Source organism: Neofelis nebulosa, chromosome 12, assembly GCF_028018385.1.
Source record: "Neofelis nebulosa isolate mNeoNeb1 chromosome 12, mNeoNeb1.pri, whole genome shotgun sequence".
Lineage (NCBI taxonomy): Eukaryota > Metazoa > Chordata > Mammalia > Carnivora > Felidae > Neofelis > Neofelis nebulosa.
Window position 1 is genome coordinate 70,320,983 of NC_080793.1, and position 21,023 is coordinate 70,342,005.

General features: G+C 40.7%; 1 protein-coding gene and 1 pseudogene across 9 annotated transcripts; both read left to right on the forward strand.

Annotated features, from left to right (window-relative positions):
- Nucleotides 1-1,653: 1,653 nt before the first annotated feature.
- Nucleotides 1,654-13,266, forward strand: HNRNPK (heterogeneous nuclear ribonucleoprotein K). 9 transcript variants are annotated; one of them, XM_058695584.1, is made up of 17 exons: nucleotides 1,654-1,806; nucleotides 3,793-3,869; nucleotides 3,977-4,061; nucleotides 4,501-4,598; nucleotides 5,295-5,351; nucleotides 6,802-6,845; nucleotides 7,725-7,797; nucleotides 8,302-8,373; nucleotides 8,873-8,986; nucleotides 9,363-9,491; nucleotides 10,121-10,428; nucleotides 10,547-10,601; nucleotides 10,914-10,997; nucleotides 11,262-11,277; nucleotides 11,355-11,437; nucleotides 11,840-12,009; nucleotides 12,725-13,266. In XM_058695584.1, exons 3-17 carry the CDS (start codon nucleotides 4,004-4,006, stop codon nucleotides 12,756-12,758), a joined length of 1,395 nt encoding a protein of 464 aa, XP_058551567.1. In that variant the 5' UTR covers nucleotides 1,654-1,806; nucleotides 3,793-3,869; nucleotides 3,977-4,003; the 3' UTR covers nucleotides 12,759-13,266. The 9 variants fall into 9 exon arrangements, with proteins under 9 accessions (XP_058551567.1, XP_058551574.1, XP_058551575.1 ...); XM_058695591.1 differs by having other exon boundaries at nucleotides 12,785-13,266; XM_058695586.1 differs by lacking the exon at nucleotides 1,654-1,806 and adding an exon at nucleotides 2,059-2,165.
- Nucleotides 13,267-17,299: 4,033 nt separating this feature from the next.
- Nucleotides 17,300-20,782, forward strand: LOC131490777 (phosphoserine aminotransferase-like; annotated as a pseudogene).
- Nucleotides 20,783-21,023: the final 241 nt, after the last annotated feature.

Here is a 21,023-nt window from a genome sequence, read left to right on the forward strand (position 1 = left end):
GGTTTTAAGGCAGTCAATTAAATACTGCAAACTCTGACTGGCAGATGAAATCTCTATAAAACAAGTGTTCTCAACCCCTACATACATGCATCAATTCATGGTTGAATATTTAATAAAGATCTGAACCATATAATATAAAACCAAAATGTGAACTAAGTTTTACCCTCCCAACAAGGCTCTTCGTGAAGATACATTCATCATGGAGGAAGGCGTTTAAAAAAATTACATGGCCACTGAAAGAGACCTTCTCTATAAACTCCACAATCGCAGACACTATGCTTTTAACAGTATTTAACTATCCTCCTAGCCAGTAAATGTTCATGCTTCATGAAGTCCTCGGCTCCTCCAACAAGAGTTTCTTCCTCACTAGGCGAGTGAAAGATCATGGATGAATGCAATCATACCAAAAAAGGTGGTTACATCCATTCTGCAAGTTATTCAAGAGGGAAATCAAGTTACAGTAAGAGGGAACGGCACATTTCATCACGACAAAATACACATGTATGTATTCTGCAAATGGTGGAGTTAAAATTATATGTAAATCACAACATCTTTATGCTTCGACGCCTATTTGGGGTTGTGGGTGAAGGCTGGAGAGTAGAAGAGTGAGGATGTGGCGACTGGCTACTACCAGGCCAGGCGATTTCCCAGGGTCGTCACCGATTCGAAATGACCTTAAGAGCCTTAACAAAAGCAGTCATCAAAGCTTGGCACAAGGGCCTTAGAAGTAACCGAACACAAAGCAAGCGCAAACTTGAATACGCTAGATCTGTGACAAATTTGAGGAGGAGGTTTTGGGGGTTTTAATCACTGCGGAACATCGCCACTCACTCGGTCGGGGCTTTAAACAGCTGCAAGAAACAGAACGCGGACGTCTACAACGTATTGTGCGAATCGCATTCATTTTAGGGGATAGAATGTAATACTTCCGGCAAATTTTCCACAGATAAACTGCAGCGACGACACTACCGAATACTTTTCTCACAGGTCCCATTTAACAAAAATGGGGGGAAAGGAAGAACACGGGGGGGGGGGGGGGAGAATGGTCTCGTCAGAAAGCCTGTGAAGACGCCTGGGATCTCCCGGCGCGCTGGCGGGGAGTCGGAAGCAAGGAGGACCAGTTCTCCGGGACTCCGAGGCCGCCCGGCCGCAGGCAAGCGGACCGGCACGCGTTTCCTGGGTTCCCGTCCGAGCCGACAGCGGGCCGCGAACCGCCAGCAGGCCCCCGACCCGGGACGCTCCGGCCCGTTACAAACAGCGGGTTTCCGCCGCGGGGGCCGGCGGCGGGCGGGCTGCACTCACCGCCGCGCAGCCCGCCCGGCAGCCCGCAGCCCGGGCGAGAATGGGGGTGCTGAGTGGGAGGGAGACGCGAGTGTGGACTGTGGAAACGGGGGCATTCGTCTGGGCCTAGCACCGACCTGGGCGTCCCGCCTTCCTCTCGCGCAACAGCGGTCCCTGGGCCGCGCGACTGTGAGAACAGGAACCGCTACGGCGCGCGCCCTAATCCTTTTTTGCCTCTTCCCGCCCGATTTGCCGCGCGCTCACACCCCTCCTCCAAACCTAAAAGACTCCGTAGGCCCCGAAAACGCCCCTTCCCCGCCCCCTCCCTGTGCGCGTGAACGAGGTAGCCTTCAGTTCTCGCGAGAGGTTTTCCCCCCCTTCCCTCTCCTCTGCCTCTAGTGAGTGCGCGAACGAGAAAGGAGGAGGGCGCTCCAGGCGAAAGCACTGCAGACGCCATTATTCCCTGTTTCTCTGCTGCTGCAACCTCGACGTCTTGCCTACGTCCCGCTTTTTTGCGGCCTATAGGTAATTGGGGTTTTCGGCGCTAGGGTATTATAGATTCAGGCGGGGGGTTTGGCCTCCCTAAAGATTGCGTTGACTTCTCCCAAGCCCGGCTTTTCTCGGGCCCTTAGCGGCCTCACAACCTGAAGGGAGGCGCCGGCGCGAGGCGTGGCGTCGCCTCCTTCGGCGCCTTGATTGACGCGGCCTTGAGCCAATCGCTTTGCCCTCGCGCCACCGTTGAAGCCCGGGTAACCAATTGGGCTCGGCGGCGGGGTAGGAGAGCGCGGGGAGGCGGGGGAAGGCGGCGGGGGCCTGCGCTCGTTCTCTGTCTAGCTGTGACCGGCTGAGGCGGCGCGGCGGTACAGGGACGGGGGCCTCGCGCGGTGAGGAACGGGGCAGGGCGAACGGTGCGTGGGGGCGAGGATCGGAGACCAAGTTTGCCGCTTGAGGGAGGCGTTTGGGGGCTGCTTGGTGGTTGGCCGCTTCTCAGAAGGGAACGTTGCCCGCTTTCCCCTCCCCCCCACCTCCGCCATTTCCCTGAGCGTGTATCCGCAGTCCGCGTCGTGGTGCTAGAGGCTGCGGGGGGGGGGGAGATTGCGAGGCAAGCGCCTGTAGGATGATCTGTAGTTTTGCAGGCTTGAAATCAGGCATCTTGTGTAGGAAGAAGCGGCCGGCGGGCGGGACCCGAGGGCGGTGGAGAATGCCGCCGCTCTCTTTGTGTGGGCCCCCCCGCACTTCGGCCCTCCCGGCCCCAGGCTTGGAGCTGGAGCGGGGGAGATGGAACGGTCGAGGCTGCCTCCGTTGCTTTGTCTCTCCCGCGGTGGGGGGAGGGTGCGGGGGATGAGATCTCGGGACCGCGTGGTGGGTGGGGGAGGGGGTCCGCGCTCGGCTCCGCCTAGTAGCACGTAGTCGCCATTACGCGGGCCGCCATTTCCTGTCGGGTCCGGGTGAGGAGCGGCGCGGCGCTTCTGGTCTCGCCTACGGCTTATTCAACTCCTGTTACTCGGCCGTTGCGGATCCCCGGTATCGTGCGGGGGTGGGGGGGGGAGCATGTTTGCGTTCGGCTAGTCGCGCCCGTAATTAGTGGCTTTCACGGTCTGAGGAATGGTGACTGAAAGACTTGAACGATGAACGGCGGCAACGTTTTTATCTAAATTTTCCAGCATACTCCAACGCTTAGCTGAAGGATGGGCCGCAAGGATAGCGTTTCAGTTAGTCGTTAAAAGAGAAGCTTATCGACAAATGTTATGAAAGAATGGGAGGCATAAAACGTATCCACGAGTTTTAGCTTTAGGCTGTCTGGCAGAAGCCACTTGACTATTTCTGCTAGTCCTGTGAGGGCTGGTGAAAGGCGCCTTGCGGTCCTATCACGCTGACATTAAAGGAATAATTGTTAAGGGTGCAGAGAGTTTTAACCTAACTTCAACTATTTCTATGGGGCCAGTATTAGCGTCCTGGGGTTCCATTAGCTGTATTTGAGTAATCGAGCAGTGCTGGCGGTTTGGGTCTGCTCCCTATGAGGTTTTTTTTTTTTTAAGATTTAATTTTCCGGTACATTGACCTGATTGTTGGACATAGCTTGAATTTGCCTTCGCTTGTAAACTTTAGAGTTCAGAGAATGCCCTTTCAAGTCAGCAATGGGAAGAGACCCACGAGCAATTTAAAATTCCAGTATAATCAATTTTGTGTACCTATAAATTTATACCTTTGGGGACAAAATTGAGACTCTGAGCTTATTACAGGTCTTTCGTCGTTTCTGTATTTACTGTATAAAGCCATTAGTTGCCGTGGTGGGACTCAGTCCAATGGCTAAAAATTTGTGGTTTCCCTTTTGCAAAAAAACCAGAGTCCTTTGGTTACTTTTTTTTCCTAAGGCTTACACTCACTTGAGAGTGTAACACCCTAAAACAAGTTTTAGAAAGAGCTCTTTATTTGTATTCAGATCACTGTTCATTAGTATTTAGTAATGAGCAACCAAAAAGCAAAACTGATTTATGTTGGTTTTTATAGGCTACTGCAGCAGTAGGGTGTCAGTTGGTCCCGCCCAGAACACTTCAGTTCTGCTCTGCAAGGATATATAATACCTGGTACGTTCTAGAAGCAGAGTCATTTCTTTGCCTTTTCTTTTATTTAGCGAGACACAAAGCTTACTTTCCAATAAACCAAATGTACTAGCCTCTTTATTTTTCAACAGATTGGTGTATCCATTTAATTCAAGAAAATGGAAACTGAACAGCCAGAGGAAACCTTCCCCAACACTGAAACCAATGGTGAATTTGGTGAGAACACATTTTTAGCAATTTTTGTGTTTTCTATTCTGTTTCATTTTTTAGAACGGTTTAGTGTGACATCCCTGTCAGTTTTCTTCTACTTAGGAACTATATATGCAACTGTCTTTTGTGTTGTTGACGGTAAACTTAAGATAAAGACAACAAAAAATATTTTTCTTGGCGTTTTACAACTTTTAATCCTTTGAATTATTTTGTCCCTTTCATTATTTTGTGTTTAGAAAGTTTTTTGGAAGGGAATGTGCTTTGATTCATAATTAAAAGTTAGAATCTGAGCGGCTTTGGCCTTTTCAGTTAGCAACAAATCTCCAAACAGAACGGAGTTGCTTTCTCTGTCCTGTGGGTTAAAACTAAAATGTAATTGGATTAAAGGGGCTTTTTCTTGTTGATAACTGGTGCTTTCTTTGACATCTGAACTGTTAATTTCTAGGTAAACGCCCTGCAGAAGATATGGAAGAGGAGCAAGCTTTTAAAAGATCTAGAAACACTGATGAGATGGTTGAACTACGCATTCTGCTTCAGAGCAAGGTATAAATTTTACTCTTGAAAATCTTAAAGTAGTTCTTACTAAAGTAGAAATTAAAATAAGTTCTGGTTTGGCCCTCTGGGAAGCATCCTGAGCCTTACAGATTAAGGAATGTAAAAGATGTGTGTGGCTCTTTTTAAACAGATTGGTAAACCGTGTTATTTGGATGACAATTAAAATGAAAGCCCTTAATACAGTGACGCTATGAGTAAAAGTAGGAGAAAGGGTATAGGTGATGATTAAAGCATTAATGGGTTAAAGATTATACCTTGATTGCATTGTGGGGAAAATATCCTAGTTGGCAGTTGACTTGATGGGCATTATCACATCACAATGTGAAGGTACCTAGTGTATTTAAATTACCTTTTTCAGAATGATACCATAAAGGTAATCAGTACATAATTTTCACGCTCTGTATTTTTGACATGCTTAATATTGCAAAGCTGTCTTGGTGTTTTCATCCCCAAAACTCAATAGACTCTCGATTTTTTTTTTATTTTATTTTATTTTTTTTTTAACTTCATGATTTTGATTTTGATACCCAGATAGATTTTCAGCTTTGTAACCAAAAAGGGGAGGTTAGAGTTTTGTTAGGGTTTTTGTTTTGGGGGGTGGAAGGGTTTGGTTGCAGTTTAAAAGCATAGGAAAACCTGTTAATATAAGGGAAAGTAAATTTCTTGTGTTTATATCTTCTCCAGAATGCTGGGGCAGTGATTGGAAAAGGAGGCAAGAATATTAAGGCTCTCCGTACAGACGTAAGTATTAAAGAGTTTAAACTACACAAGCAGCTTCAATTTATGTGTTTGTAGGAATTTAAAGATTTGCATCATAGAAATCATTCAATAGTCTAGATACAAGCCATTTGTAATAATTGAATACATAGTTGATTTCAAGGTTTGCCATTCCTGATTTAACAAAGCACAGATTGAGTTTGGGGAGGGGGGATCTGTATTAAACCTCTTCCCTTTCTGATAACTTTACACCAAATTATTCACTTCAAGATAACATTTTAATTAGAAATAACGACAGTGTAAAAACCCTTAATTGCACTAGTTACCGTGTGTGAATCAATTACAGTATTACAAAAACCATTGCAGGTGGCTGATTAAACTCCGAAATTTTTATTTTTTAATCGTCCATCTGTTTAACAGCTTGCACATGGAGCACAAAGAGATTAATGTTGAGGTTGCATGATTTAAATATGGGTAAAGAATAGACGCTTAATCTTATAATTGGGAAACCATTTGTCAATGCCAATGATTTGTTTGAGTCTTCATATTTTATAGTGGGTTGACTCTTGTGATTAGACACATTAAATGTTGGTATCACCAGAAGCGAGCATATTTATAGGACTTGGCTACACCAAAATTCCTAAATTTTTTTCTCATAGTGTACACACTCTTAATGTTTCTTTGCTAAAGTTGAGGCAAATAATAACTTTGTGTTGAATACTTATTTGATAGTATTTCATTTCTCTCTTGGTCGCAGATCTTTGTATGTTCCTCCTGTAAACTGAACTTGAAAATTTGTTTTAAATTTTACAAACTTGCCTGCTAGGATCTAGGAATGCGTTTTAAACCTCCAGGAAACCAAACTGGTCTTTTAAGAGATAGGGTTTTTGGTGGTGTGGGAATTTTTGTTTTGTCTTTTACAAACCTCTCTCCTCTTAATCCAGATGTTCTATATAATTATCTGGGTTATCAATTTCCCCATTTCCTCAAGAGTTTTAGTAAACTGAGTCATGACAGGTTTTGTGTCTACCCTCATGAGCCAGCCTGCTACTGAAACATCGTTTGTTAAAAAGAAAAAAAAATAGCTAGTACCATCATTTAAGGTCCTTAAATGTTAAGCCACAGTCAGATTTAGAGAAGTCCATTATTGTGTTAGTCTTCAGAACAACTTAAGCTTGTTTCATTAATTGAGAGTATGAGTATAGTTTGTATTAAATTAAAATTTATTGCTTTTCCCCCTTTTCCCTCTCCTTGTTTTTTTGGCCATATATCTCCGTTGCCCATGTACTGGATCGACTTACCCCTGCGTTGCCCACCATGACGTTGGCCCATCCGCCCCTGAACGCCCATGTGAAAACCCTGGTTGGCTATGCCCAAAAATGTGCTCGTTGCCAAACGGGTACCATACTTGACAACTTCTGATTGAATGCCCATGCCCAATGCCAACATCCACGAACGCCAATGACCAATGCAGTACAATGCCAGTGTTTCAGTCCCAGACAGCAGTGGCCCCGAGCGGTATGTCCCAACAGTTTATGCCTCACTGCCTGATTAGAAAGAGAGAAATGTATTTTATTACCTGCCTTTTATATAATTAAATAGTATCCCCTTTAGACGGTGTATTGTTTTTCAAGTTTCTGTCTTATTTTCCCCATTAAGTCTTTTTGTCACTGAACTTTTACCGTGAGTTGCCCACCCAAACGATCCACTAATTTTATTTCGATGGAAGGAGCACAGCTTCAAGTGTTGCATATTTGCTGCATTGTAAATCAAATTGTTACCAAAATAGTCTCTCGCTCTGTCTTTGTGGCCCACCTTGCTTCCCAACATTGCCTGTTCATAATTTTTTCTGATGAAATGCTAACTCTGGTTCACTTTCCTTCACTTCTCATTTGTGTTGTCTTTGTTTTGTCTCGCATTTGTATTTGTTTTCTTGCAGAGCCCATTAGTGATCTAATTTCTAACTGGTATCCATAACCTTACTCCAGATATAATGTTCACCACTTGCATATTCCCCCACTTTTGCCTAAGAGAAGGTGTGCCAGTTTTACCAATGTAACAGCGAGGGTATCCTTAATTAACTTAGTGGTGGCGGGGAACATAAATATTCAACTCTGCTTCAGTTCTGGTCAATTTATTGCCCACTTAATCTGAGCCCTTCCAAGAGCCCATTCTCTCTGTCTCTCTGCAAGTCTCCTAATATTGTTATCATGTCTGTATTGGGCATAAAACAAAATGCATGTGAAAAACCTATAAATAGGCTACTTTAAATGGGGAGATTAAATAATTGTATGTTACTTCTCTGTGAAAGTTTGTATGACTACTGATGATGAACACAAAACTCATTTTTTCTTTTCCACCTTTTTTGTACTATCTGGTATTTGTGATGTTTGACAGCATATTGAGTATCAGTGCTGATATTGAAACAATTGGAGAAATTCTGAAGAAAATCATCCCTACCTTGGAAGAGGTAGGCTCTCTTTTTTTTAATGTATTTGGCAATTGAGGGGGGAATATTTAAAATGTTTTATTGGGGCTTAATAGGGGAGGTGGAGAGACAGTGACTGACAGTTTGTAGCAGCGACACATAAACTGCTACATAATGTGCATGGTTACTATTCCATGTGTGTGTTTTAAAATGTAATCTGGAAAAAAAAAAAATGTAGTCTGGCCACTCCAAAGTAAATACGAACTACCTGTGGTCTTGCATATTGGGTGTAGCATATATTTTATGGGCTCTAGTCCTAGAAGAGGTGTTTTTTAAGGTAGAATATTGATTGTGGGGACTGTGTTAGATTTTTTAACTTTATATATTCATGTATTTATTGGATATATAGAAAAAAAGTTACTCTTTGATTCTTAAGAGTTTAATGGTATAGATATGAAATATGTTGTAGTAGCTTTACCAATATATGCGACAATAGCCTGATCACACTAGACACTTAACCTATTACTCTTATTTTTCTACTTTCAGGGCCTGCAGTTGCCATCACCCACTGCAACCAGCCAGCTCCCGCTCGAATCTGATGCTGTGGAATGCTTAAATGTATGTCATAGTGCCATTGAACCCCACTGAAGTATGGAGCCTGGCCCATAGGATCAATTTTATTTTTAACATAGTGTACTTATCCCGTCTCTATAGAAAAAGGCTTAAAAACAAGAGAAATGAATGGTCTTACAACTCACTGTTGACCCTGCTCCATGCTGCAGTGGGAATTAACTACATTTGCAAAGTGCTTTGCAGTCATTTTTATTATGGTGTTATTTGAATGTTAATAATAATTTTGTGGTAACAGCGACATGCTAAATGGCTGCAGTGTGGGTATGGTGTTGCAGGACCTGAAAATAAAATAGTTTTTTAAGGTGGTGCAGAATGTCCTTTTTGGGCCTGGCTATTGAGGATAATAAGCACATAACTGGTAAAGTTATTGAAATATAAATTCAGGTTGCTCACTGCAACAGTATATTGTCATGCTTATAGCAGATAAGTGTGTATTGGGGATTCTTTGATTTGGGACTAAAATCTTATAACTCTCCCTCTGCAGTACCAACACTATAAAGGAAGCGACTTTGACTGCGAGTTGAGACTGTTGATTCATCAGAGTCTGGCAGGAGGCATTATTGGGGTCAAAGGTGCTAAAATCAAAGAACTTCGAGAGGTAAAGGCACTGTTTGTTTTCTTCTCCTACTGTATTACTAGAGAATAGTTGTTCATACACAGTTGGATCAGTGGACTTCTCTCCTTCACCCACTTGACCTTCCTCCCTAAGATTCCTTATCACTTCTTTGTTCACGTAGTTTGCTTTTAAAGTACAACAGCCTGGACATGCTTGGGCGAGTTTTTTGCCAAAATTTTTATACACTGGCAAGGTCCTAGAGCTATTTAACAGGGTTTTTATATGGTCAGGTTGGGGGGGTGGGTACTGAATATGAATGTAAATTTCTCTGAACCTAGGATTTTTTTTTTTTTGGTGTATTTCATTATTTTTAAATGTCTTCTAATTAATGCTTCCCTTTATTATATACTTATTACAGAACACACAGACAACAATCAAGCTTTTCCAGGAATGCTGTCCTCATTCCACTGACAGAGTCGTTCTTATTGGAGGAAAACCTGATAGGGTTGTAGAGTGCATCAAGATCATCCTTGATCTTATTTCGGAGGTACTTCATTTACATTCAATTCTATGCAACAAATAGATTTTTATTCTAAAGTAGTGTCACAATGTTTAGACAAACGGCTTTCGTCTTATGCCTTTACCCGTTGGGGTTTTCTTGTTTTTTGGATATTTTAATTTAAAAGTTTTTTGAGATGGTGGTTATTTGATTATTGGTGAGAATTTTAATAATTTTTGATCCTTCAAGTAGTTTTTATAGTACTAGTACTACATTGCATAGCTTCCCAACTGACGTCCTTCAGCATGAGTTAGAGGCTTACCCAGGATACTGATCCCTTCAGCCCTTGAGATGTTTGAGTTTTTTTTTTTCCTTTAAAGACCCCATTGTGAAATGTGTGGGTGGGATTTTGTGTTCTCTTTCTTGAGATCTGAGGGTAAAAGGCTGCTGCTTCTTCCCCCCACAAGCCAGTAAAATTTTCAGACTCACCAAAAATACTGCCTTTTTTTAAAATACTTTCTTTCCTACTATTAACCTTTTGCCTGATTGCTTTCTCCTGTCCCAAGTACCTCCCAGGAGAGATAAGGGACTTGAAATGTTTGGCTTGTTAACATTTAGTATGAAACAAGTCTCTTTTCCTTGTTCTTTTCTCTAACGTTCCTACATTTTTGTTTTAGTCTCCCATCAAAGGACGTGCACAGCCTTACGATCCCAATTTTTACGATGAAACCTACGATTATGGTGGTTTTACAATGATGTTTGATGACCGCCGTGGACGTCCTGTGGGATTTCCCATGCGGGGGAGAGGCGGTTTTGATAGAATGCCTCCTGGTCGGGGTGGGCGTCCTATGCCTCCATCTAGAAGAGATTATGATGACATGAGCCCTCGTCGAGGACCTCCTCCACCGCCTCCTGGACGAGGTGGCCGGGGTGGTAGCAGAGCTCGGAATCTTCCTCTTCCTCCTCCACCACCACCTAGAGGAGGGTAAGTTTATTACATCCACACAGTTAACTTAAAACCGGCTACATTTGATAGGTAGATAGATTTTTGTTGTGTGTGACATGTAAACAAACTGAGATTACAACACGTACTGTGCTTGCAGAGATCTAATGGCCTATGACAGAAGAGGAAGACCTGGAGACCGCTATGACGGCATGGTAAGAACTCTTCATTTATCATCAGTGTATATGTGAGGGCCTGTAAAGGGTTTTAAAGTCAAGTAGTTGACAATTTGTTGAAGATGATTGTTAATTGAAAAGCTTGCTTTACCAGTGGACTTGGTAGATAACTAGTTAAATCATTGTCAGTTGTTTGTTGAAATATTAAGACTTTTTTGAGCCATTTTTGTTTCCCCACAATGTATGATTGGTGCTGATAAATATTTGAGTGAAGTGAAATAGAAATGAACCTTATAAAATGGCTGAAATATATAGTCCAGGTTATGTTAACAAGTTCTATCTCTGACACAGGTTGGTTTCAGTGCTGATGAAACTTGGGACTCTGCAATAGATACATGGAGCCCATCAGAATGGCAAATGGCATATGAACCACAGGTTGAGTATCATGGGTGTTTGCATTCATGTCAATAATAACTTAAAATGTTTACCTCCTTGCCAGTAAGTGTTTTTCCCTCCTGTAATGTGTTTGTTTTTGTGCTATGTACCTGAAGTGTTTTCTTCCCCAAGGATTGTCTTCTAAAACCTAGGGAGAATATGGGAGGACTCTAGTTTCCTAAACTAAGATTTTAGGAATATTAAAATACCTGAAGGGTAGTTTTGAAGGCAAAGTAATTTTTTATTTTTTCTTTCCATTTTTAGGGTGGCTCCGGATATGGTAAGTTTTTTCCTTTGTGAAATCAAAACATTATTTCATGCTTTCTAAATGAACTTGATGCTCATTATTTAAATCAGATTATTCCTATGCAGGGGGTCGTGGCTCATACGGTGATCTTGGTGGACCTATTATTACTACACAAGTAACTATTCCCAAAGATGTGAGTATTCTTTGAATTCTTACATTCTTGTAATGTTAACAAGGAACGTTTAATGAGTCTTTTTCTTTAGTTTCCTGTTTTAATAAAAGGTCTTAATAAAAATACTGTATTTTAGGATTAAAATTGTGTTTTACAGACTTTAGTGAGGTGCCTTTCTCCGGCTTGAGTCTTGCACTGTTTTTAAAAGCTGAGGGTTTTGAAGCCCTTGATTTGTTTATTAAAGGAAGTGTTGATGTGTGCTGTGTAAATAACATTATAATTCAAACCTTGATTGGTTAGAGGACCTTAAGTAATCTTAGAATAAACTGCGCAAAGTTAGTACTCTTGATACGCATTGAAAATACAGGTAATATGGTTACTTTGAAAGTATATCATAAACACTTGTTTTTAAAATCTTTTCAGTTGGCTGGATCTATTATTGGCAAAGGTGGTCAGCGGATTAAACAAATCCGTCATGAGTCAGGAGCTTCGATCAAAATTGATGAACCTTTAGAAGGGTCTGAAGATCGGATCATTACCATTACAGGAACACAGGACCAGATACAGAATGCACAGTATTTGCTGCAGAACAGGTCAGTTTGAGTTTAGCTTTGTGCTAGCCTATACATACTAAAACTTTAAAAAGCCTTCTTCTCAATTGATTTTTCTTTTAGAAGCCATGGTGTCTCAACCTTTTGGGGACCTAACTTCTAAACATTCTAATAGCTTTGCTTTAATTTTCTTCTGCTTTCTTACTAAAAACGAAGACATTCAATACTAATCTTGCTGGAAGAAGCCTTAACCAAGCAAACTTCTCATTTCTCTGGTGAAAACTGCTGCCAAAACCACTTGTTATAAATTATACAGAGCCTGTAGAAAATGTAGAAGATTCAGTGGATGTTGGTCTAGTTCTGTGTGGAAGACTAGTGATTTTGTTGTTTGTAGATAACTAAATCGACAACAAATCACAGTCTGCCATATGGCACAGGCCATGCCTCTACAGGACAAATGATTGGTGCTGTAAAACGCAGCATTTCACACCTTACTGGCATTTCTTTGTCTTCTCTACCAAATATTAACAACTTTTAATTTCATTTTCCTAATTCTGCTCTACTAATGTCTGATTTACTATTAATCATTTTTCTTGAATTTTACATTGCTCTAATTTTGTAATTGCTAATGTTTTAATTCTTCTAATTGTAATGGACATGTTTATCATTTTAATTTAGCATTGAAATTGTCTTAATGTTGATTAAGATGTTACGAACAAAAATTCTAATTCGTACTTTTTTTTCTTTTCTTTTATAGTGTGAAGCAGTATGCAGATGTTGAAGGATTCTAATGCAAGATATTTTTTCTTTTTTATAGTGTGAAGCAGTATTCTGGAAAGTTTTTCTAAGACTAGTGAAGAACTGAAGGAGTCCTGCATCTTTTTTTTTTTATCTGCTTCTGTTTAAAAAGCCAACATTCCTCTGCTTCATAGGTGTTCTGCATTTGAGGTGTAGTGAAATCTTTGCTGTTCACCAGATGTAATGTTTTAGTTCCTTACAAACAGGGTGGGGGGGGGAAGGGCGTGCAAAAACTAACATTGAAATTTTGAAACAGCAGCAGAGTGAGTGAATTTTAATTTTTGTTCATTGTTGGTGGTTTAAAGGAAAAATATTCCCCCCATGTAATTATTGTGAACACTTTGCTTTGTGGTCACTGTAACATTTTGGGGGGTGGGACAGGGAGGAAAAGTAACAATAATAGTCCATATGTCCCTGGCATCTATTCAGAGCAGTGTGCAGAATGTAATGCTCTTTTGTAAGAAACGTTTTATGATTTTTAAAATAAATTTAGTGAACCTATTTTTGGTGGTCATTTTTTTTAAGACAGTCATTTTTCAAATGGCTGGATTCCCAAACCCACCCCAAACTAAACACTAAGTTTGATTTTCAGCTCCTCTGTTGGATATAAATAAATGCATCTCTTCTTGGACATAGGCATAATATCTTGGCAAATTCCATTCTGGTGATTTCTTGATGATTTGAAAGTCCATTGCTTGGAAAGAAATTTTGTCATACACATTCATGCTTATAATAAGCTGGGGATTTTTTGTTTGTTTTTGCAAATGCTTGCCCCTACTCTGCAACAGTTTTCTATGTTAGTAATTGTGAAGGAGAACCGAGGTGGGGAGCAATACTACAAATTCAGTAATGGTTTAAATATATGCCAGAAGTCTAATGGCAACAAGTTTTATTAATCAGAATAATACTTGGTTATGGAAGTGACTGATGCTAAATAAATTCTTATTATTTTTTATTAGATAATTTCTCACCTATAGACAAACTGTCAGCCTGCTAGTGTCTATTAGTTAAACTTTGTAAAATATATATATACTTGTTTTTCCATTGTATGCAAACTGAAGGAAAAAGATGTACCATTTCTCTGTTGTATGTTGGATTATGTAGGAAATGTTTGTGAACAATTCAAAAAAAAAAAAAACGATGAAAAAAGTTCCTGTGGATGTTTTGTGTAGTATCTTGGCATTTGTATTGATAGTTAAAAGTTCACTTCCAAATAAATAAAACTCCCATAATGCTAGATTTGATGTGTGCCCAATTTGAACAAGGGTTGATTGACTACCTGTAAAATTTGTTCAAACGTTCCTCTTGTAAGGAAATACAGTAATCTTAAATTATATTTTTTTTGTGTGAAGTGTGTTTCTAGCATTTATAAATGAAGTCTGGCAGGGGTGGTAAATATAAAATCCCAGTGATTAAGCTCTTAATTTGTTAAAAGGGGGAGTCTAGCATAATGAGAGCTGAGTCATGATTATCCAGTTGTACAGATCTTCCTATTCTCAACACTGCCTACAAGAAATTTTGGATTTCTTAGGTTTTTATCTTTAAAATAGCTCTAGTTTGATGATTGAAAATGCTGACATAATGTAACAACTGCCTTACTATGTATGGTTCCTGGCTTATAAATTGCTAAAAATTTCTATTAACCTCCAACTGTCTAGAAAGTATGAGAACAGTTAAAGTCTACAGAGAACAATCAAGGATGGAATTCTGCTTTTATAGGTTTAGGAAAAAAGACTTGGACATATAGATGAAGTAGGGGGGTTTTCTGGAGTATACATTAAGTAGTACATGCATGCAAGCATCATTTAAAGGCAGAATTTCATTCCTTTTTTAGTTTGGAGAGGAATTGAGTGTTCCCTTGATAACTGAAATAAGTGTGTCAAAACATTTAAAACTACTGAATGCTACATGTGTAGTTTCCCAAAAGGAGAAATTAGGCTGTATTGCCACACGGGTGTTACTTAAGCATCCCCCTTGTGTATTTTAAGTATGGCTGATTGATGCGGAGTTGTTTAGGGTAGTACAACCTTCTGTTGAAATGAGCCTTTCCCCTACAGAAAAATAAACAGGTGCTACTTAGTCAAATTGTTAGTCTTACTGGAGGAGGAGAACACTGGCTTTCAGAGCACTCATTGGTCATTCAAAAGTTACTCCTGGATTATTAGTGTGAAAGGGTTTTAACTTGCCTTTTACAAAGAATTATGACCTTGAACCTATAAACCTACCAAAAAATTAAACAGATGAGAGAATATCTGCCATTGGAAAGTTGGATGTACCTACCACTTGGGAAGGGAGAGGTCTTTTGTGTTGCCACTATTTGTAAATGGTGTTGGAATATGGGCTAGAAATTGAGTTAGGTTGAGAAATTTATCAGAAGTAAACAAGCTTAAAATTCCCTTAAATGGAACGTTGAACCAATTTTATAAGAAGTGACTAGTACATACGCTGATTTGTTAAAGCTTTAAAAATTTAAACGTAAGAGATTTCTAAAATGTTTTCAACTTAACGTTTTGAAAGTTACTACCAAAATGCCAGCAAACGTTGGAAATCATGTAGCTTGCACCAAAGTTTTTCAGGAATGAAGGTTTTAAAACCTTTCCCTGCCATTCAAATTTTGCCTTTAAAATGAGACTGTAATGTAAAATATTTCAATTTTGTTGAACGATCTAGTAGTTACTTCTAAATCTTTGATCACTGATAACTACTGGAATGCTTAGAGACTGAAGAGGGAAATGAACATGGCAATATTTCTCTTAATCATTTTAGTGGTTTGTTTACAGTGTCTTCTGTTTGTGTTCAAAATGGAATCACTGTTCCACAAACATGGAATGTGAAGCTTGCTACTAAAGGGACATTTTGAATTTTCTCTTACAGGCCAATGAAAATGTTTTTGTTGACAAAGTAGGATTTTAAGTGTCTAATGCTTTTTTTGGATTTTGGATTTTTTTTGGAAAGGGATTCAGCCTTGATGATGGCTAAATGTAAATCCATCATAAATCTATTTTGCATCTCCTATTAGCAAGGTTTGCCTGTTGCTGGCAAGTTAGAGATAAAATGAACTGTTTCTTCATGGAGGCACTGAACTTACAAAAAGCTTAATCAGTATTTCTCAAACTGTTCCTAGGACCACCTTTAAAATCGCCAATGGTGCTGGTTAAAAATATCTAGACCCCCACACCTCAGTTCCACTGAATCACAATCTCCAGAGAGAGGTACCAGGAATCTGCAATATTTAACAAACTGAACAGCTTAAAGACCAGTGTAATACAGCAATATATAGTAATGTTTCCATACCTTTTCATTAACTGTATTTAGTTTCCAACGTATACAGGTACAGCGGTGGGCCCTAAGGATGCAGTGGTTAGAAACCATTTATTTGGAGAGACAGTTCAGTAACCATCTACTAGGGAAAAAAAAAAAAAAGATGTGCTTAGGAAAGCAGAAACCAATGTGTGTTTGTACGTATAGGTGTACGTACATTCACAAGCAGATGGGACACACTGTAGAACTAAAACTAGAGAAATCCCATTGTGTTAACCCAAAATTCTATCCCTTTCACCTCTTAGCAGATGCCGCTTGTGTACACAGCTGGCCATCATTTGCCCAAACCAGGCTTCAGCACTTCCAGTCAGGGAAGAAATCCGACCTCAGGGAAAAAAAGAATACCTAGAAAATTAAACATTTCACATCTGTCTGTATTTAAAATGGGGAGCTAATTTGAGTCAAGGACGTTGGAAAATCTAGGATGTAAATGCTTTGTAGGCTTGGGTTCCCATTTGCCAAATGAGTAACAGGCACTGGCAACAAGCTTGTGGTTAACTGATAGACCAGCTCTCCTGTGACCTCAAACTTTCCTAGTCTTCACCTCATTTTCTGCCCAGAATCCGTGCTCCTCCCACTGCCCCCTGCTCCCCCAAACTCAGACCTGTAACCCCCACACCTGCAGTTATGAGAGAAAAAGTATGTCACCAAAACTATAAACCTTCCAGAATCCTTTCAGAAATATTTTCTTTCAGTCATCCTATCTCCCTTTTCCCCCTTCTTCCTTGAAGTCCTCCTATCATTAAGGAATAGGCTTCCTGGAAGGGAAGGGCCAGTTCACTTAGAACAAAAGTGTCTGTGGGGTCCGGCCAAGGCCGGCGGTCGCGGGGGGGGGGGGAGTGTGGCATATGACAGCTGTTCATCAGAGCAAAAGTCATTTAGATAGTAAAGAGAGATTAGGCAGGAACAGAATAGAAAGTACCAGCTAGGTCCTTCAGAAACCTCCCTAGGGTTCATCCAGTAGAGGATGATTAGTGGAAGCAGGAACTCCAGGTAGGTTGACTAGGAAGCTGAAAGAGAAGGCTTAAACCTCACTTCTATTTGGAGCCCTGCAAAGTGTCCCCATGACTACATGGGCTTGTAAAGCAGAGCAGAAATTGAGGCAATCATGTTTTGGGACAGAGAAACCCTGAGATTTGCACACACACTCCACAGTATTCCCTTTGATGCCCATATGGCATAAAAGGGACAGTTGAGTGCTAATGGGCTTGCCATGGGGGTCATCATGGTGAAGAGGAAGGTTACTGCATATCAGAGGCTGTAAGGAAGATAGCCTAGTCAGGGGGTGGATGGAGACAGCAGAATTTCAAAGGTTTGTCAATATTCATGATGAAAGCCAAGATGAGATCAAGTTAGTCAAGAAGAAAGCTAGGCCGAGTGCTGAGAAACCAGCTAAGACTAGCTTCGGTCCATTCAGTGGTAACTGAATTCAGACACCAGAAGATCCCAAACACACCTACACCTCAGCTTGAGCAGAGACCACTTGATGCTAAAGGCTCTTTACTCCTATTATCAGAACACCTCATACCCTTGGCACCCAGAAGACCTCTGGGAGGTCTTGGAAAGTAGAGGTAAAAGACTGTTTAGAGAAAAAAAAAATCCCTAATAAGGGGTCTGATCTTTAACTGAATAATTATTTCCCTTAAATTAGACCATTTAAAACTGGAAAAGACCTCAACTTGCATTTAATTTGGCAAGTTTATGTGTTTTTTTTCTACCATCAATGGGAATGGGAACGTATAGAGAAAGAGGGCATATGGGAATTTGAGAGCCCTAGAAATCAAGAGGTAAAAAAAAAAAAGGCAAGAAAAGTAAGGCAAATACAATCAAACCATAAGTTCTAGGTGGAGGTAGCCTCAGTTGGGTTGGAGCCTTCATCTGGTAGATCAGGTAGCTTTATCTAGATTATTGATTCATACCTGTGTTTCAAACTGGCACCAATTTTGTGTACAATTCAGCCTCCAGAACTCTGTGGGATCAAGCTGACACTAATTTCCAGTTGGGACCAAATCATGGCTTCACTCATGATTCCTTTGCTTGCTTCCCTGGCTTCCTTTCACCTGAGAGCATTCCTCCAGTGAGTCACTGGCACAAGAATTCCTGACCAGGGCTCTGCTTCTAGGGACTTGATCTAAAACAGTTGAGCTGGAGCAAGAGCAGAAATTTACACGACCGAGACATCCCTGACTTAGATTTTGATGCAGTAAGTAATGAGACATTGAGTTCTCTCCTTCTCTGGAAGGGATGAGAATTTTTTATAAAGAGTAACTGCATTTTGCTAGCAGTGTTTTTGAAAGTATACATATGCAAACAATTATTTGGATACTGAATAGCCATAGGAATGAATTATAATGTACCTTTTTGTTAAACAACACAGCTTCACTTTGACCTTTCTAATAGGACCCAGCTTTGCTTTTGGAGGTTTCTCTCTCAGCTGTTTATATCCTGGTCCTTGAGAGAGTCCTTATCACACCAAGAGAGTAGGCATTTGACCAAGGCTTGCCTGACCTGGGAATTTAAATCTTGAGCAGAATGATTGATTGCAAGCCAAGTCACAATGATCATGGTGAGTTTTTTCAGCAGCACTAGTAGAAGAAAACTTTGGGCAGTTTCTCAAACTGGTTCCCCAGCCTCCCCTTCTTCTATCCTTCACTTCTTCTTTCTCTTTTCAAAACATTCTTTTTGCTTAAATTAATTAGAGAGTTGCTGTTACATGCAGCCCATCAGTCAAAGAGGCTTATCTTGTGCAGGCAACACTGCTAATTTGGGGAGGGGGGGGGGCAATAAAAAGCACGGGTCTCAGCTGCCACTGCTGCCAACCCATGTCACTTGGGTCTTCACAGTTATGCCATCTGGGGCATAAATCAATCATTGCCAGGCTCTCTCAAGGCTGCCACTGAACATTCAGTGCAATAACTTGCCTCAAGTTTCTGGCTTTTTCCTCCCCTTTCAGACTTGAATCAAATGCCACATGTCACAGAGAAGGGAACTGACTTCTGGAGCAGCTACCAAAGGGGCTGGATGATGTGATCTGGAATGAAAGAGGAGTCAACTCTGGAGGAGAGAACTCTGACCAAAGGGAAATAAGAGCAAGGAGAGAGACGCACCGCCGGGTGATCTGTGGCCTCCAGCCAACTCGCCCAGTGGATCAGATGCTTAGTGGACTGCCCCAGGCATGTGGTCAGTTTTGCCCCAGCCACCAAGCTGCTGTACTCAGTGTTTTTAGAGATACAAGAAGAATTATTAGAGTACAATTGGAATTGGCACTAGTGTTCTTGAAATGAGCCACAGGCCATCAGCCTCTGCTAAGATTAATAACAACACAGAAAATCTTGTGTGGAAATTGTCAGTTGTTCCAGACAACTACAAAATTATTTCTGTGCAAAGAGGCATGTCAAGGCCAGTTCACTGCTGTCCTCTTAAACCTGATTGGTCAGAGAGGTGTGCTACCTACGAGATGACAGGAGCTTGGTTAGCTAAGGCAGCAAAAGAAGCCTAAAAATTTAGGAATGTGAATATTGCCTATCCTAAGCTTGGGAGTTATGCGAACATTCCAGATCCAAGCCCATTGAACCTCCTATGTACATCGCTGCCCCAACGAGACCATGCACAGAGTAGAGTTTGCCTTGATTTCTGATGTCCAGGGAGCAGTGCTGGTTTGCTACGTGCCCTCAAACTTCCTATCCAGGCTGGTGGATGTTTCCTAGTTTGGTGTGATTTCCACATCCAACACCCTTGTGTGTTTCGGCATCTGTGTCATAGGCTTGGTCCTGGAGTGATTAAGAACAGCCGTGGAGAAGTTCAGCTCCATCAAAGCACAAATGATTTATGATATTATTGATAAGTCTCAAGGATTCTATGTATATCCAGTGGATCCCAGAATAGAAGCAAGATGAATACTCCATTCTGCATTGGCAATGCCAAAGGAGACGATGCTTTAGGAAAAAAAGATTACTCACTAAAGCTCTTGAACTCAATGTGATCTCCTTGAAAGGGTGTGGGTCTGTGGGAGGCATCCAGCCTCTCTGTATAATGCTGACAGGAAAGAAGATGTTCAGAACCTGGCAGCCTTCGTGAAAAATTCTTTGGAGATGCATCAGCTATGAACATATTTTTTTTTTCACTATTAACAGTTAATAGGTTTAATTACTTAATAAGTTTATCTCAGATATACATTTCTAACCACATGATAATAATGTAATTGTGAGGACAGCTTCAACAGTAAGTTCATATTCCAACATAAATTTTTGTTGAAAATGATAATCAAAAGGAAAATGACTTATATCAAGGCAATCATCACTTCCCCAAGAGTCTCTAGAGAAGTAAAGAATAACTTTACAAACAGAATCTTGTGTCAATTTTAAAGACAATCATAGAAATACTAAAGCTGATAATATTAAAAACTCCACAGGATTGTACCTCTTAGCTTTCACTTCCCCACCCCACCCCCCATTTATGTACATTCCTATGGAAGCAATATCCTAATTTCCTGCAGTCTAGGGATTGAACCTGTGGCAAAGTCCATATTTTACAAAGCCTCCAAATACTGCTGCTAATTTAGGACATAGCTTTCAAATGTGAACATTCCCTACTCTGAACCTTTAGCCATAGACTCTAGAAATGGTGCTCCCTTACTTTATTTCTACTACAGCTGTGAACACAACTTAACCAATATATACTCTGCCCTTGAAGAAGCTACAAAATTTAAAGCTACTTGGGAATGGCTACAATAAGTTAACAAACATGGTATTTTTCTTGAATGGAAATTTTATTATGGATTCTTTTTTTCAAAGAACAACAGCAAAACATTCACAGCTCTGCAAAGCTGGTGGGTCTTAACAGACACCTTAATTCTGACTTGAACTGGAAACATTTAAAAGAATTTTCCTCTTGCTTTGCTAACAAAATCTAGTTTATGTTGTCTTTTCCTTTTGTGT

What these genes read in the sequence shown, in the direction of transcription:
- HNRNPK (XM_058695584.1), top strand. Translation starts at nt 4,004, where the DNA reads ATGGAAACTGAACAGCCAGAGGAAACCTTCCCCAACACTGAAACCAAT. An exon ending in TGAAACCAATGGTGAATTTG is followed by an intron (nt 4,062 to 4,500) that starts GTGAGAACACAT and finishes GTTAATTTCTAG; the next exon opens with GTAAACGCCCTGCAGAAGAT. An exon ending in AAGTAACTATTCCCAAAGAT is followed by an intron (nt 11,438 to 11,839) that starts GTGAGTATTCTT and finishes AAATCTTTTCAG; the next exon opens with TTGGCTGGATCTATTATTGG.